The following is a 13,550-nucleotide window of genomic DNA, read 5'->3' as shown; positions in this document are numbered from 1 at the left end:
TTTTTTAAAAAGAGGAGTGCATAAAGTTAATGCACCAGCTTAAAATATGATATACTTTTTTTAGTATTTTAACTCTAATTAATTATTTATTATTTATAATAATATTACAGTACAACATTATAGTAACACTATAATATTTATAGTATTATTTATAATACTTCTCTTTCAAAATGCTTACTTAATGGCTGGGCAGCACTGTCTGAAAAAGCTTTTAAATGCTTTTTAAGGGTTCTTCTTTAAGGGTATCTTTTCTAGAGATACCTAAACCTACTCAGAGGTCTAAAGCAGAATAAAAATTCTAGTACACAAAACTATACTTTAAAAGGTTAAAAATACTGACAATTTAAACTCAATTGCATAATAAAAAATCTGATAGAACTGATTTATACAGAGCACCACATTAGTCAATGTTATTTATTTTATTGTTTAAAATGAAAGACACAAAATAATATCCTATACTTGTTGTTAGGCTATGAATAATGATTTTAAAAGATTACAGAAGAGGAATTTATAGAAAAAAATTACATGAGACAGAAATACAGGGGAACCTGTTGCACAAATGGGGGAAAATGAAATAATTTAAGTGATAACTTTTATTGATTTGATTTATTTACCAACAAAGGTACATTTGGATTAAACTCCTGATTGTGTTTGTTGCGAGGCTCTTTGTTGATTGGTTTGAATGAAGACTATTTTCAACGTAGCTTTAATGCATGAATTTTCCTTTCATTTATCTTTCGCTTTTACCTTCTAAATAACTTGAATTATAGAAAAGGATACAATGGACATACCAGGAGACCACGCTTGCCAAGAATAGCAAGATCATGCTTGCATGGAATTTTCTAAGCCCAATGTAACAAAATCAGAAGGGCTTCCTCTTCAACAATTCATTTTTGTTTCTCCACGATAGCAATGAACATCTAAGACACTGAAACCAAACTTCAGTGCTGAATTTGCAGTGTTCCAGCTGCTACTTAGTTTGCAGTTCAGCTGAATGACAGATTAAACAACTGTTTATAAAAACCCTGTATTTTCAGTGCCACGGAAAGGGAAAGTACACAGCTGTGTTTTAGTTTTATTTACCACTATTATATTAACCAGGTTCTTTGAAACTGCATGCTTGTTATGATAATTATCTTCAACTCCATAAATGACAACGACGACTTCATCTAATGTTAGATTTACTTCAATCTCCTAGAATTTTGTTAGATCCTGAGGTATTATAAATAATCTTGTTCTCCACAGCCTTTTGAGATTAGCTTTACCTGTTCACTAATTCCTTCTTTAAATTAATTTCTACCAGGCTACCAACACTGGACATCAAGATATTTCAGCAAACTGTCCCAAACTAAAAATGTTGGACCTGTCTCAACCAGGTATCTGCCTCACAGGGATTAGAGGATTTTACTGCCTTTGGCTAAGGAATAACTTTGATTAGGTTCAAGCTTAGCACTTCTTTACAGAACTACTGGAAGAAAGCAACTCATCAATGTCACTGAAGAAAACTCCTCAGAAAAACAACAAATTAAGCAGGGGGCGGGTATTTCACTCTTTCTATTGGTTTTGGACTTCTTCAGATGAATGTTGAAGGGAAACGTGGACATTTGAACAGTTGAGAAACAAAAATTTTTTTTATATATATTTGCGAGACAAAAGAATCAAGGATGGAACATTCCTTCTACAACTACTATATCTATTGCTGGACAGAGAAAATTAAGAAGTCCACTTCACTTCTAATGCCATTAATTGCCAAGAATATCTATGCTATTCCAGCTGCTTTTCAAACACAGAAAGATGATTTGAATAAAAAGCCCAGAACTTAACTCTTGTTCCCTTAACAATCACAATAGGGGGAAATAGGGAAAGTAAACCACGGTGAACTTAAATGTCCAGGTGGTAAATTGTGCATTTTGTGCTAAAACCAACATTTTTTTAACTGGCCTTTCTTGTTTCTCTATTATTGTTTCCAGCACCATTCAAAATAATTAAAGAGAAACCACAGAAACTGATGAAGTAATTTCTCTATGAAAGTAGGCTCAATTTTATTTTTTTCCCTAGACCAACCATCAAAGCTAATTAAAATATCTGCCTTCTAGTCAACATTATTTTCCTTTGGGTTAGTTTTTATGTTTGAATATTTATTTGTACATAGAGAATACAGCAACAAGATTGTTCAACACAGAATTACATTCAGGACTTGCATAATTTTTAACTGCTAATACTCAGATCTTGGTGAGGACCTCTTCTAATATTTTTTAGCACAGTCTTATTTTAATGGAGTTAGACATTCTACATTTCAAACTGCTCATGTTTTGCATAATTTCTCTTTGTTCCAGCTGCCTTGGCTGATCTCACTTTTATCCTGCCTTAGTGAGGTTTTTGGTCACCTCTCAAGGTAACATTGATGTCATCACGAATGCCTTCCCAGAACTGGCCAAAATTATTCTGCTGTCCTCAATGATACTTGTATTTGAAATAAATATAACAGCACGCATGGAAAGTAATTTTAGAGGTCAGTCATAAACTCAAGTTTTTCATAAATGTACAACCAAACCTAAAGCTTGCACTTCTGCTGGAGACTGAAGAAGGTATCTGACAAAATGTTACTGAATAAAGCAGAAGTTGAACACCAACTATGGAACTTCTTTAACTGTCTTAATACAGAAACTCAACAGAATAAAAACATACATCCTAGAAACTGAAAGGTACAATTACTGCCAGGTTGCAATTACATGAAGGTTTAATTACCAGAAACACCTCTAAACCCCTATTGACTTTAACAATCACACCCATAGGCCTACAAAACCGTAACTGAGACCAAAACATTCCAGCCTGGAAGTTAAAAAATAACTATTTACAGGAAGTTAAAAATATTTCTAGTATTTCACATGTAAAATGTTACTAAATACTTAACACTGAAGAAGAAAAGGAAAAAATAAATCCAAGTAGGTCATGATTTATTGGAAAAATAACTCTAAACCTTGAAATTAGTGTTATTTGCTGTTGGCTCAGTTTCTGTGTTCATGAAAAAAAATGTTATAATTAAAGCACTAAGCAGTTAAAAACAGCTGTGGCCACAATATTAAATCCAAGTAAGGCCAGGAAAAAAAATGGAGGAAAATGGGATTTTTAGTTGTGAAAAACACAATTGCCAGTTCTGTATTTTAAACCAGAAGATCTGACAGAACAGAACAAAAAATGTTAAAAAAACAAGCCCCAACAAACTTAATATCCTCTAAGTAATAAAAAGGAACAAAAGTAACAAAAAAGCTTCCGAACTTGAAAGAGTATTCCAGAAACCAAATACTAGCATTAAAATATCAGCTCAACGCAAAAAATCAATAAACCCTTACAATCCACTTTAAAGAGTGAGTTCAATACTGCTAAATGATTTTGTACTAATTCATTGCACTAGATTATTGTGGTGAGCAGAATGAAGAAAGAAGCTGCTATCTGGAAGAAAATTCATTACGTTACCATTAGCCTTTCATGTTCTACTATCCAATTTCTACCCTTGTTAACCTAACTGAAACTAGAGAGCAATGAAGCAGAGATAGTGGGGAAAAGGCTAATGTGTTTAAACTATTTTTGACAGGTGGTTGATGACTGAAACACCCCAAAGAATCTGAGATCACCAGAACAGCAGAGCAACCATTACTTGCATTGATGTCACAGAAATCAGGGATCTCATCCAGCTGGCCAGCATAGGAACAAAGTGAAACAACTGCCCTGGAAGTATTATTTTTCACTAGATCAATAATACAGTTACCAGGTTGGATTCTGGCACTCCTTGTATCAACAGAAATGTGCCTTCAGCATGATCAGCCACTCTGCTGAAGCGCTGCTAGGGAGGCCAAGCAGCCTGCTGGGCTTTTCCTGCTGGTATAACAATCCTCATCTAAGCAATACAGCAACAGTGAGAACCCAGGTCAGTATTTCTGACAATAGAATTAGCTGATTATCCCAGAACAGATACTGGTGTAACACACTAGAGCTCCCAAAAACCATTCAGAAGAGTATGCTGGGCTCAGATTATTGTGTTCAGGAGCTTTTTTGTTTGCTGCAATGGGGAAGAAGAATTAAATCGTCAGAAAGCCAAACCAAGATACAAGATAACCAGAAAAATTGGAAGTTTCAATGTTCAACTGCTGAGAAAACTGAATGACCCTTTTTTTCTTGCTGATGCAAAGTGAAAGCCAAAGGCCTGATAAAAAAATGTGGTATTTTAGTAATGGTTTCTGTAACTAAGTAGGATCATGTCCTGTTTCATGTCTGTGATGCCTATTTTGTTATACCTTACGCGAAGATGAAGCTAAACTGTTTAATCACAACCTCCTAATTACCTTGTACTTAGCTGATTACCTTGTACTTCAGTTTTGTTTTACTAAGTATAGTCAGAGACTGAAAACTTCAGAATCCATTTGGTTTTGGTTTGCCCAGTTTCTGATACAGTTACTGCATCTGAAAGCATTAGTGAGCTGTGGTTAATTCATATAAAAGGAAAACAAAAGGAAAAAGGAAAAGCACATGCCTTACCATGCTGACTGTACCTGTGTTCTGCTCTTACAAGCTTGGCTCTCTTATTTTACTCTGATAAAGTTTTGTCTAAAAATAGTGTGGGGAATTTCTGGATAGGATTCCAAAAAAACATGTAATTTTCATTTAAGATGAAAAAATATTTCAAAGCTCATACATTGCATATGAAGCACTTTTTAAAAGTTAATAGATATCAAAGTGAGATGATGTGCACTCTCTTGTAAAGCTGGGAACTGAATATAAACCAGAACATGCCCTTCATTCATTTTATCCTGAACTTTGGGAGATACAAAATCCCTGAAAAGAAGGTTTCATGAAATACGAGAAATGTAATGCTAAAGATGTAACAAAACCACAAGCACAGATGAACTGCCTTCAGCACATGCCTTGTAAAAGATCTGCTTGAGCTGAAACTAAGAGTGTTCAAGGACCAAAATATATTATGATGAAAGAGTAATGGAGAGAGCTCAGTATCTGAAAATGTATAAAACATGTATGAAAAATTTATAAAGTTAGAAAACATTAGAAATAAGATTTGCTGAGCAACACTCAAGAATTACACAAAAGAGATTCTGAGCAAACTGAGCATTATTTGTATTTCAACAGTCTTCAGTTTTAAATCTAATATACAACTATTATTGGGAGAAATTTAGCCAGTTAATAAACTTCCTGTAACAATTTCACTTTGAAGATGCTAATGAACGCAAACAAACATACAATGAACATGCTCAGCATTTTTGGTTTACTTACATATCTTTGTGATCCATCGTATTCACATCTCTCAATTTTTCCCAAGCTGCCATCTGAAAAGTAAAGTTTCTCTGCCCTGTGATCAATGGTGAGTCCATTTGGTGTCAGAATATCAGTGCTAATGATGACCTGGGCATTTTTGCCTGAGAGAGTGGATCTCATGATGCTTGGGAGCTGCTCATTCCAGTTTGTCCAAAACATTAAGCTGTATTAAAATCAAAATAACAAACAAAACCATAAGATACATTTTATAATTTAATTCTCTACAAAATGAGCAACAGAGAAAAAACCCAAACGCCTTCATAAACAATTCTGAATGGCATCTATAATTTTTATAATCAATGGTGAATATGAAAATGTAATAGCCTATAAATAAATTATATATAGAAATTACAGCAGTCTCCTAGTTCATTAATTTGTATAGGAGTACAGATTTTTTTCTTTTACAGATCTGTTCAGTCCTGATCTTGTCTCTACAGTAATTTACCATTACAGAGAGATACAAGCTGTATAATTATATAAACCTCATTCTGCTAATGTGTGTATTAGTAATCTCTAACAGTGAAATTAATCTGCAGCTTCTCCCATACTAGAGCTATGATACAGACCAAAGGTGTGCAGAAAGTTGATAATGGGAAGAAAAGGACCTTAATGTGCTCTACAGGAGGCTCAGTCAGCCCCTTTTTATTGTTAGCAATGACAGACAAATGTTATGGACTGGGCTGCTGAAGTAATTTCAACTCATGGACTGATGAGAACCTGACCCTCCTCTCATTGCAATCTCCATCAGAGCTTGGGTGGTTTATTTATGATACCTTGGTGATTGTATTTTACGATACAGCATAAACTCTTGATTTGCATTAACAGGACATGAAGCCACACATGGAAATAAGCTCCACTACTCATGGAGCTTTGTACATTCAGCTACCACAAATTAAAAATAGAATTTAGTATGGCAGAAATGTTCCCCAACCTCCCCAAAAGAGAGACAGCTACAAGAAGCAGAAAAAAGCAGGTTGCCTTTATCATATAATTAACAGAGAAAATTAAAGTACCTCAAACGTGTAAGACACTGAAGTAAAAATAAAAATCCTCTCACTAACACAGTATTTTTGAGAGTGGCAGGAAGGAACTAAATTATACTTCTTTGCAGGATTTTGTCCATTGTTACATACTTTTATACAACACCAATTTTTGTGATAAACACATGAGCCTCTATTTTGCATACAAGAAACTCAGACTTCTTTTGGTAAGTGATTAAATTAATTTTATTTTTCACTTAAGCAGTAAGAGTAACATGTCTGAGAAAATGACCACTCAATAATTTGCATTTAGCTCACTCTTAAGAAAAGCAGCTTGAATTCTTTAACGTTACATGAACATGAAATGATTACTTGATCTGAAACATAAAAACATAAAATGTTGAATCTTAATTCTGCAACTCCTTTATAAGAGGAAGACAATAAAAGATACTAACAATAAAACATGGTAACATTTGTCTCCTAAACAGAGAAATCTAATCAACCTTTGTAGGGTTCAGCAATATTAGTTGACTAAAACTAAGTGCTGCTTGACACCAGGCAAGAATGAGGATGTCATAGGAGAGATCTAACACATACTTTTGGCATTCATCCAGGGCCAGCACGTGGGGATGGTCATCCTCAGACATGGTGATCACGGCCTCGCGGTTGAACGCCCCGCGGCGCCGCTGGTCCACGGTGTGCCTGGTGATGGAGGACGTGGTGGAGCTGGTCCAGTACAGAGTGTCCCATGCTCTGTGATAAGCCAGGCCCTCCACTGACCCGACATCTGCAAGACACGGTGACAGAGCAGATAAAACTCCTGCTAATGAGATGCTTGGTTTCAATTGTCCCCAGAGCTGATCCTGCAGACTCGCAGGGTTCAGCTACTTCAGCCAAATGACTCTGCCATTATTGTACCATTTTATTTTCACTGGAATCAAAATCTCATCTCTTTTTTTTTTTCATAAATTTAAATTAAAAAAAACATAGAGGGCAAGACCACAGAGTTAATACCCTGTACCATATTGGTCAATTCTAACAATCATCAAACTAATATTACCACTACAGTGTCCCCAGATAATACATCAGAAAGGACAAACATTCATTCAAGACAGCAATTATTTAATCATGTCTTCAAATATCATTTAAACCCAGTCTTGGGCATTTTTTCACTAGTTGCTTGTATTATTTAGCTCTATTTTGTAACACTGACACATTATATTAATAGGGATCGAAGTGTCCTGTATTTTTTCACTAGTTGCTTGTATTATTTAGCTCTCTCTATTTTGTAACACTGACACATTACATTAATAGGGATCGAAGTGTCCTGCTGTTATTAACTCTGTTGGCTTTTGTTAAACACCTGAAAAATACTGAAAAACTACCAACTCTGAAGGTCTCAGCATCAATATATAATTTTAACAAGCCATGACACCACACTCATTCAACATAAAAAACTGTGAGCTAGGAAAAAAAAAGAAAATATTAGTAAGCAACTAAAACATATATTTCATGTCCTGAAAAGATAAATTGTACTTAATCCCAATATATAAAAGTGGCAGACTCTGAGAAATAGGAATAATTATTCCCTACCATTATTTTTTAATTACTACAAAAATACATATGTTGGTAACTTCACTTATTATTTTGCTCAAAACAAATATTTTTCGACCAGAAGGTCCATGCAGCTTATTAATGAGCTACAGAAGGCAAAAATTTAGAAATATAATTAGGATTACATTATGTTGGCTATTACAATTTACATTCAGCTTGCTGAAAGATGTAATTTTCACTATGCAATTCATACATACAGAACAGAAAGTCCCAAAAAGAGTTTGGTCATGCTGAAAAAGCCAATACTGAAAGAAAACTTTGAAGCAAATAAATCAGAACTATGAGAAAAATAATTATTTATCAGTTTTTTGTATCTTTCTTGTTAAAGCATTTGGCTATCTTCTGACTACATTTTGTGACGTATCTGTGCAGAAGTATCAGTGATTTGTCTTCAAGAAGAAACAACAGAAAAAAAATAAATGTGATGACACTCCTTAAAGGGAGGTGAATATATGTAAAAATAGTTTGCCTACTTATGAAACAGAATTGATGAAGAAAAAAAACACGTACCTTCAGCTCACCTACAAGTAGCTCAAAATATTGAAATACAGAGAAGGTTTTAGAAATCACCAACTGAAATTCAAAGATAATCAGCTCTTTCAAATATCATGACAGATTTTCATTAAAATTATACACTGAATCCAAATTTGCCACTACATACAGTTCCCTAAACTAAAACAAATGTTCTTAGATATCTGGTTCAACTATTAGGTTTCCCTGTGTGGAATCACAACTTGGTCTCGATGGTCCTCATGGGTCCCTTCCAGCCTGGATATTCTGTGATTCTAGCACAAAATAACACATGTATTGATGTTTTCCAACCAATTCTACCCTGTATCTGTAATGAACACACCACCAGAGCATTTATTGCTCTGCATTTGTAAGACAACAGAAAAAAATAAAAATCATTTTTCTTGTGTAACCTCTTGAATTTCTATCAACTTTAGCTTTCTCTCCTGTCTGAATCTGTCAAGAAATTTGAGAGAAAACTGATTACACAACATGGCCCAAAACTCTTCTGTAGCAGACAAAAGGTAATGATGTTGTTGTTCCTGTCACAGCAAGATGTGATCAACTAAAACTCAACTACAAGGATGAAAGTGCTCTTCAGTACCAGATTTGTTGTTTTATGGGTAATTTCTGTACTAAAGAGGAGAATTGAATTTTCCCACAGGTATCAGAAAGCAAAGTTTCCCCTTCGTACCCAGGACAAACACATCATACTGCAGTTCCATGTTTAGGCCTGTAAATGGTGACAGAAGAAGGTTTAAATTCAAGTTACTATTCATAAAATGGCAATTTCTAAGTTTTTAGAGAACAGCAACATGGAAGGTTATGGCATGTATGGAGACAAGCAAACATTTAGCATACAGATGAAAAATGTTTTAATAAAATACCTAAAATATGCAATTTTGCAAAAAAACCTTTGCCATATATATGTATGTTCCAGCAGAGCAGAGCTAAAAGAAAGCAAACTATAAAACTTAATTCAAAGATAAGGTTCAGGGGAGAAACCTGTAGATGACAATTATTTCATAAATAACTCAAACAGAAAAACAGAGCAAAAAAATATGCTCCTAAAAAAAAAAAAATCAGAAGACTTATATTGTTTTAAGACAGGAAAAAAATATTAATTAAATAGAAAACTAACTGCTGCAAACACACACCAAGTGCATTTTCTTAACCCCACCAAAAGTATTAATTCTGAAGGATTTACACCAGGCACACTCTTTTATTTGCTAATAAACTTGTAGTTTTATCATGTTCTGTACTTACGGAATTGAGAACTCCACCAATATAGGAGTGACTCATTTAATAGCTTTAGAAATCTATAAATAAGGTGGTTTAAAAGTCAAGGGCATAGGATTTAGAGAGCAATACAACTTTTAGATAAATTCTTCCAATGCATAACACAAGTAACTTTGTTCTTGTTAGCACGTGGTGTGAACTGGACGTGCCAGCAGTGCACCATTCAGGCAAATCTTCATGATAAGAATTTCTCACTGCTAATACAATTTTTTTGGGTTAGTTTATACATTTCTAGGGGTTTTCTTTTTTTTTTTTTTTTCTTTTGTTTAGAGGTTATTGACGAATCTCTAAGTTCCTGTAAATCTTTTATCAGTGATAAAACAGTGACCAAGGACAGGAATTATGCTAGAAATGGTCGTCTAGACCTTTAGGCTGTTCCTTAAAATGAAAACTTTCCAGCAACTTCATATTGCTAAAGACAGGATACTGGAGAACGTTCCTGAGCAACTGCATTTCAGTGTTATATCATCACTGGTTTGCATAGATATTATTTTATATTTCCTTATTTCATACTCCTTTAAAGAATATTCTAGAGCACTTTTTTCCTTAAATTTACCTTATCATTAGATATTCAGTTACTACAAAATACATTGGAAATATGTACTTGTCCTCTCTGGTGCTACAGTTGGGGGATTTAGTCCCAAATGCCACTGACAGGTTGAAAATTAGCAATTTGTTTACTCTAAGCTTCGTATTTTTGCAGCATCATGTAATATTCTGAACTGGTAAAGCATAAAGAAACTGGAAATGAAAGGAATCCCATTTGTTTCACTGACATATTGAATTAAAACACTGATGGCATTAGATGCCTACAGCACTGATTAAATTTATTCAAGCCATGAAGCAACAGTTTATGATTTTCACATGAATAGCATACTTAAGTGAAAAGAACATTAATACAATATGATATTAATATACAAATACTCACATTATTCACCTGCCACTGACGTTCCGAATTAAATCAGTAATGGGGTGTATAACTGATTAAATATCTACACAAGAGAATGCAACAGCTTATGATTTACAAAGGCAATGCCAGAGTGATCACATCATTACGTTGCCAAATGCTATCTATCACTTTTACTGAAGTTAACGAAGATAGATTGCATCCCACAGATGAGACGCAGCCTATAAATATTGTCATGCTGATCTTCATCTGACTTTCTCAGGGAACAGACAAGCAAAAAATCAATAACTGAAGAACTCAGAATATGCTCCCTTATTATTGCAGCCAGAAAATATAAATAATAAAGGGCAAGGTTTAAAATAATCCAATAATACTTGCCACTGATTTTGGTTATATATATATATATATATATATACATACACACATATACACACTAGTTCTCCATTTCATAGATTTTTACTTCTTACCTTCTGTTTTTAAAACCACCTAGAAAGTTTACAGTCAAAACTTTTCCAGTTGCACCACTTCAATTACCTTTTTCCTTCAATTTACCATTTTAACCAACTCCTTTTCCTTAACAATGATGTAAAGCAAGAACAACTGTCAACATCATTATTTTTTTTAACATTGAAAAGCCATCAAAGCAATCAAATTGAGCATAAACTGTACTTTGATATCAGAACATTGGAGATGGCTTTAATGATCAGTGGTGAAACACCTGCTTGATCTTTATTCATTCTCTGACTTGGGTTTTGCAATTTCCCTTTCAGGATTCAGCCTGAGGATTGTTACAGCAGACTGGTCGCAGGAGGGGGTCGTGGTTTCTGTCACTCTGTTTGTGACAGATTATGGTGATAGGTAACAGGTGGTCCCTGTTTGATCTGGGGTGAAAGCAGAGCCTCACCAGCAATAAGGCACCTGAAGGAAAGCGTTTCTATTCACATCTCTCACTGACTGCACAACCAGAACTTTACATAATTCTCACCCTCACTTTGCTCTTCAAGTACCAGGAAACCTTTTGCTAAATAAAAGTTCTCACACAGTAATAAGTTTATCATAAACTGCAATAACCAATTATGCCATCGTTCTATTTAGCCTGAGAATATAATTTTGTTTCAGAGCAGATGTAAAGTTTGCTAAAATTATACCAAGAATCACCAAACACCTGTACCATTTTTCTATATCTTGAAAAAATAAACCCATGCTATAAGCGATCCCACATTAAAGATTATTAAATGCAGTAAGACAGCATAAGCAAAGGCTTTGGCTCTTCAAGGTAACAATTAGCTTAAGAAACTACAAACATCTCCATGGATGTGACCTTATTACTTCTTCAAACTTCCTGAGGCAATACTGGAAAGAATGAACATTTGTTGGGAATGATATAAAGAAATATAAGACCATTCTAAAAGCAGGAAAAAACCCTCCATCTTTTCAGGTTTTTTGTGGAAAGTGCAATACTGAAATCTCATATCTAGCAAAACACTTGGTATCTTCCATAATAACCAACAGCTTTTTATGATGAAATCTATTTCTACCTCCAATTATTTTTTTCTAGACAATGGATAGAGCCCTTCCACAAATGTTCCCTGATTATTTACCAAGGAAAATCACAGACCTGCAACACTCTGTCCTTCATTATCTGATATACAACTTACTCTGTTATTAAATTTAGGGATTGTCTTAGGGTCATTTTTTTTTATAATGTAACAAAGAATGACACATCCAAAGCTTAAGGAAATGCACGGAACTCAATAATTTAGAAAACCAGTAGTATTTTGTAAAACTGTAACTGGAACCTTCCCAGTACAGTTCAACAAGTCATTACCAGTTAGCAAGTGTTGTAACATCATAACTTCAATGTAGTTAAACATATCAACATAAAAGAAGGTTTAAAAGCAGAAAGAGATCTAGATTGGAAAGCTAACCTATAGAGATGAAAGTATTTTACTGGATTATTAAAAATCTCAACAATTGTCATGGAAGAAATGTTTTCCTCATTACAGGAGCCCACATTATCTTCTTATGCATTACATATGGACTCTATAAAAACCCCAAAACTATTCACCCTTACCACCTTCAGAACAATAGCATGACTATCCTAATAAGCCTTCCAATAAATATGTATAATCACACATTTTTATTATTACTCTTGAAAAAGAGCTATTTGAGGCATTAATTCCAGAATAGCCTCGCAATCTAATGATATTTGCTGGATCACATTACTCTTTAGAAAAAAATTAAAAAAACAATAAAATTTGAGAGATGTTCCTCTGGGTAGCTTTTTCCTGACAATTCACCAAATGTATTTTTACATTTTATGCAACTAAGTCACAGCTGCTGAAGGAAAAATGTAGCAAATATGTACATCAATATAAATTTGAGGGCAATGTTTAAAGTTGACTCAGTCACAGACATTATTAATTCTTCAGGAACACTCTCAAGTGCAGCAGGCAGAAAGAAACACCCTTCCTCGGTACTGAGGTTGGGAATGCTCGGGATGTACCAAACTAAAAGATCAGTGTGAGGCAGCTCCCATCATGAATGTATTTCAGAGTTTCACACCAGGAACACCTAAACAAAGCATGAAATGTGCAGGAATACACATTTCTAAAATTTAAAAAAAAAAGCTTGATATAAAATTAGTAAACTTCATCCACCTATAACAACAACTCACAGGTTTTACCCACTAATCTTAGCCTAGTGGAAGGTGTCCCTGCCCTGGCAGGGTGTGGGAACTTTAAGGTCCCTTCCAACCAAAACATTCTGTGACTGTCTGATTCTCTAATATGCAGCAATATACAGAAACAAATTCCATTGACAAACCAGACACTTTGTTTTCCTGTAACAATGTTGGCATTGTAATAATAAACACTATGTTTTACTATTTAAACATCCTGGACTTAACAACA

At 34.3% G+C, this 13,550-nt stretch overlaps 1 protein-coding gene across 1 annotated transcript in view; it reads right to left on the bottom strand.

The window, feature by feature from the left end:
* The window catches only part of LRP1B (LDL receptor related protein 1B), a 483,986-nt gene that overhangs the window by 126,695 nt on the left and 343,741 nt on the right, over positions 1-13,550 (bottom strand). Inside the window, exons 42-43 of the mRNA XM_017740107.1 lie at positions 6,906-7,095; positions 5,287-5,491 (exon numbers count right to left, since the gene is read on the bottom strand). Of these exons, the coding sequence (XP_017595596.1) occupies positions 5,287-5,491; positions 6,906-7,095 (395 nt within the window). The remainder of the gene's footprint in view (positions 1-5,286; positions 5,492-6,905; positions 7,096-13,550) is intronic.

The sequence above is a fragment of the Corvus brachyrhynchos genome, unplaced genomic scaffold (genome assembly GCF_000691975.1).
Source record: "Corvus brachyrhynchos isolate BGI_N302 unplaced genomic scaffold, ASM69197v1 scaffold126, whole genome shotgun sequence".
Lineage (NCBI taxonomy): Eukaryota > Metazoa > Chordata > Aves > Passeriformes > Corvidae > Corvus > Corvus brachyrhynchos.
This window is presented reverse-complemented; position numbering and strand designations above follow the sequence as displayed.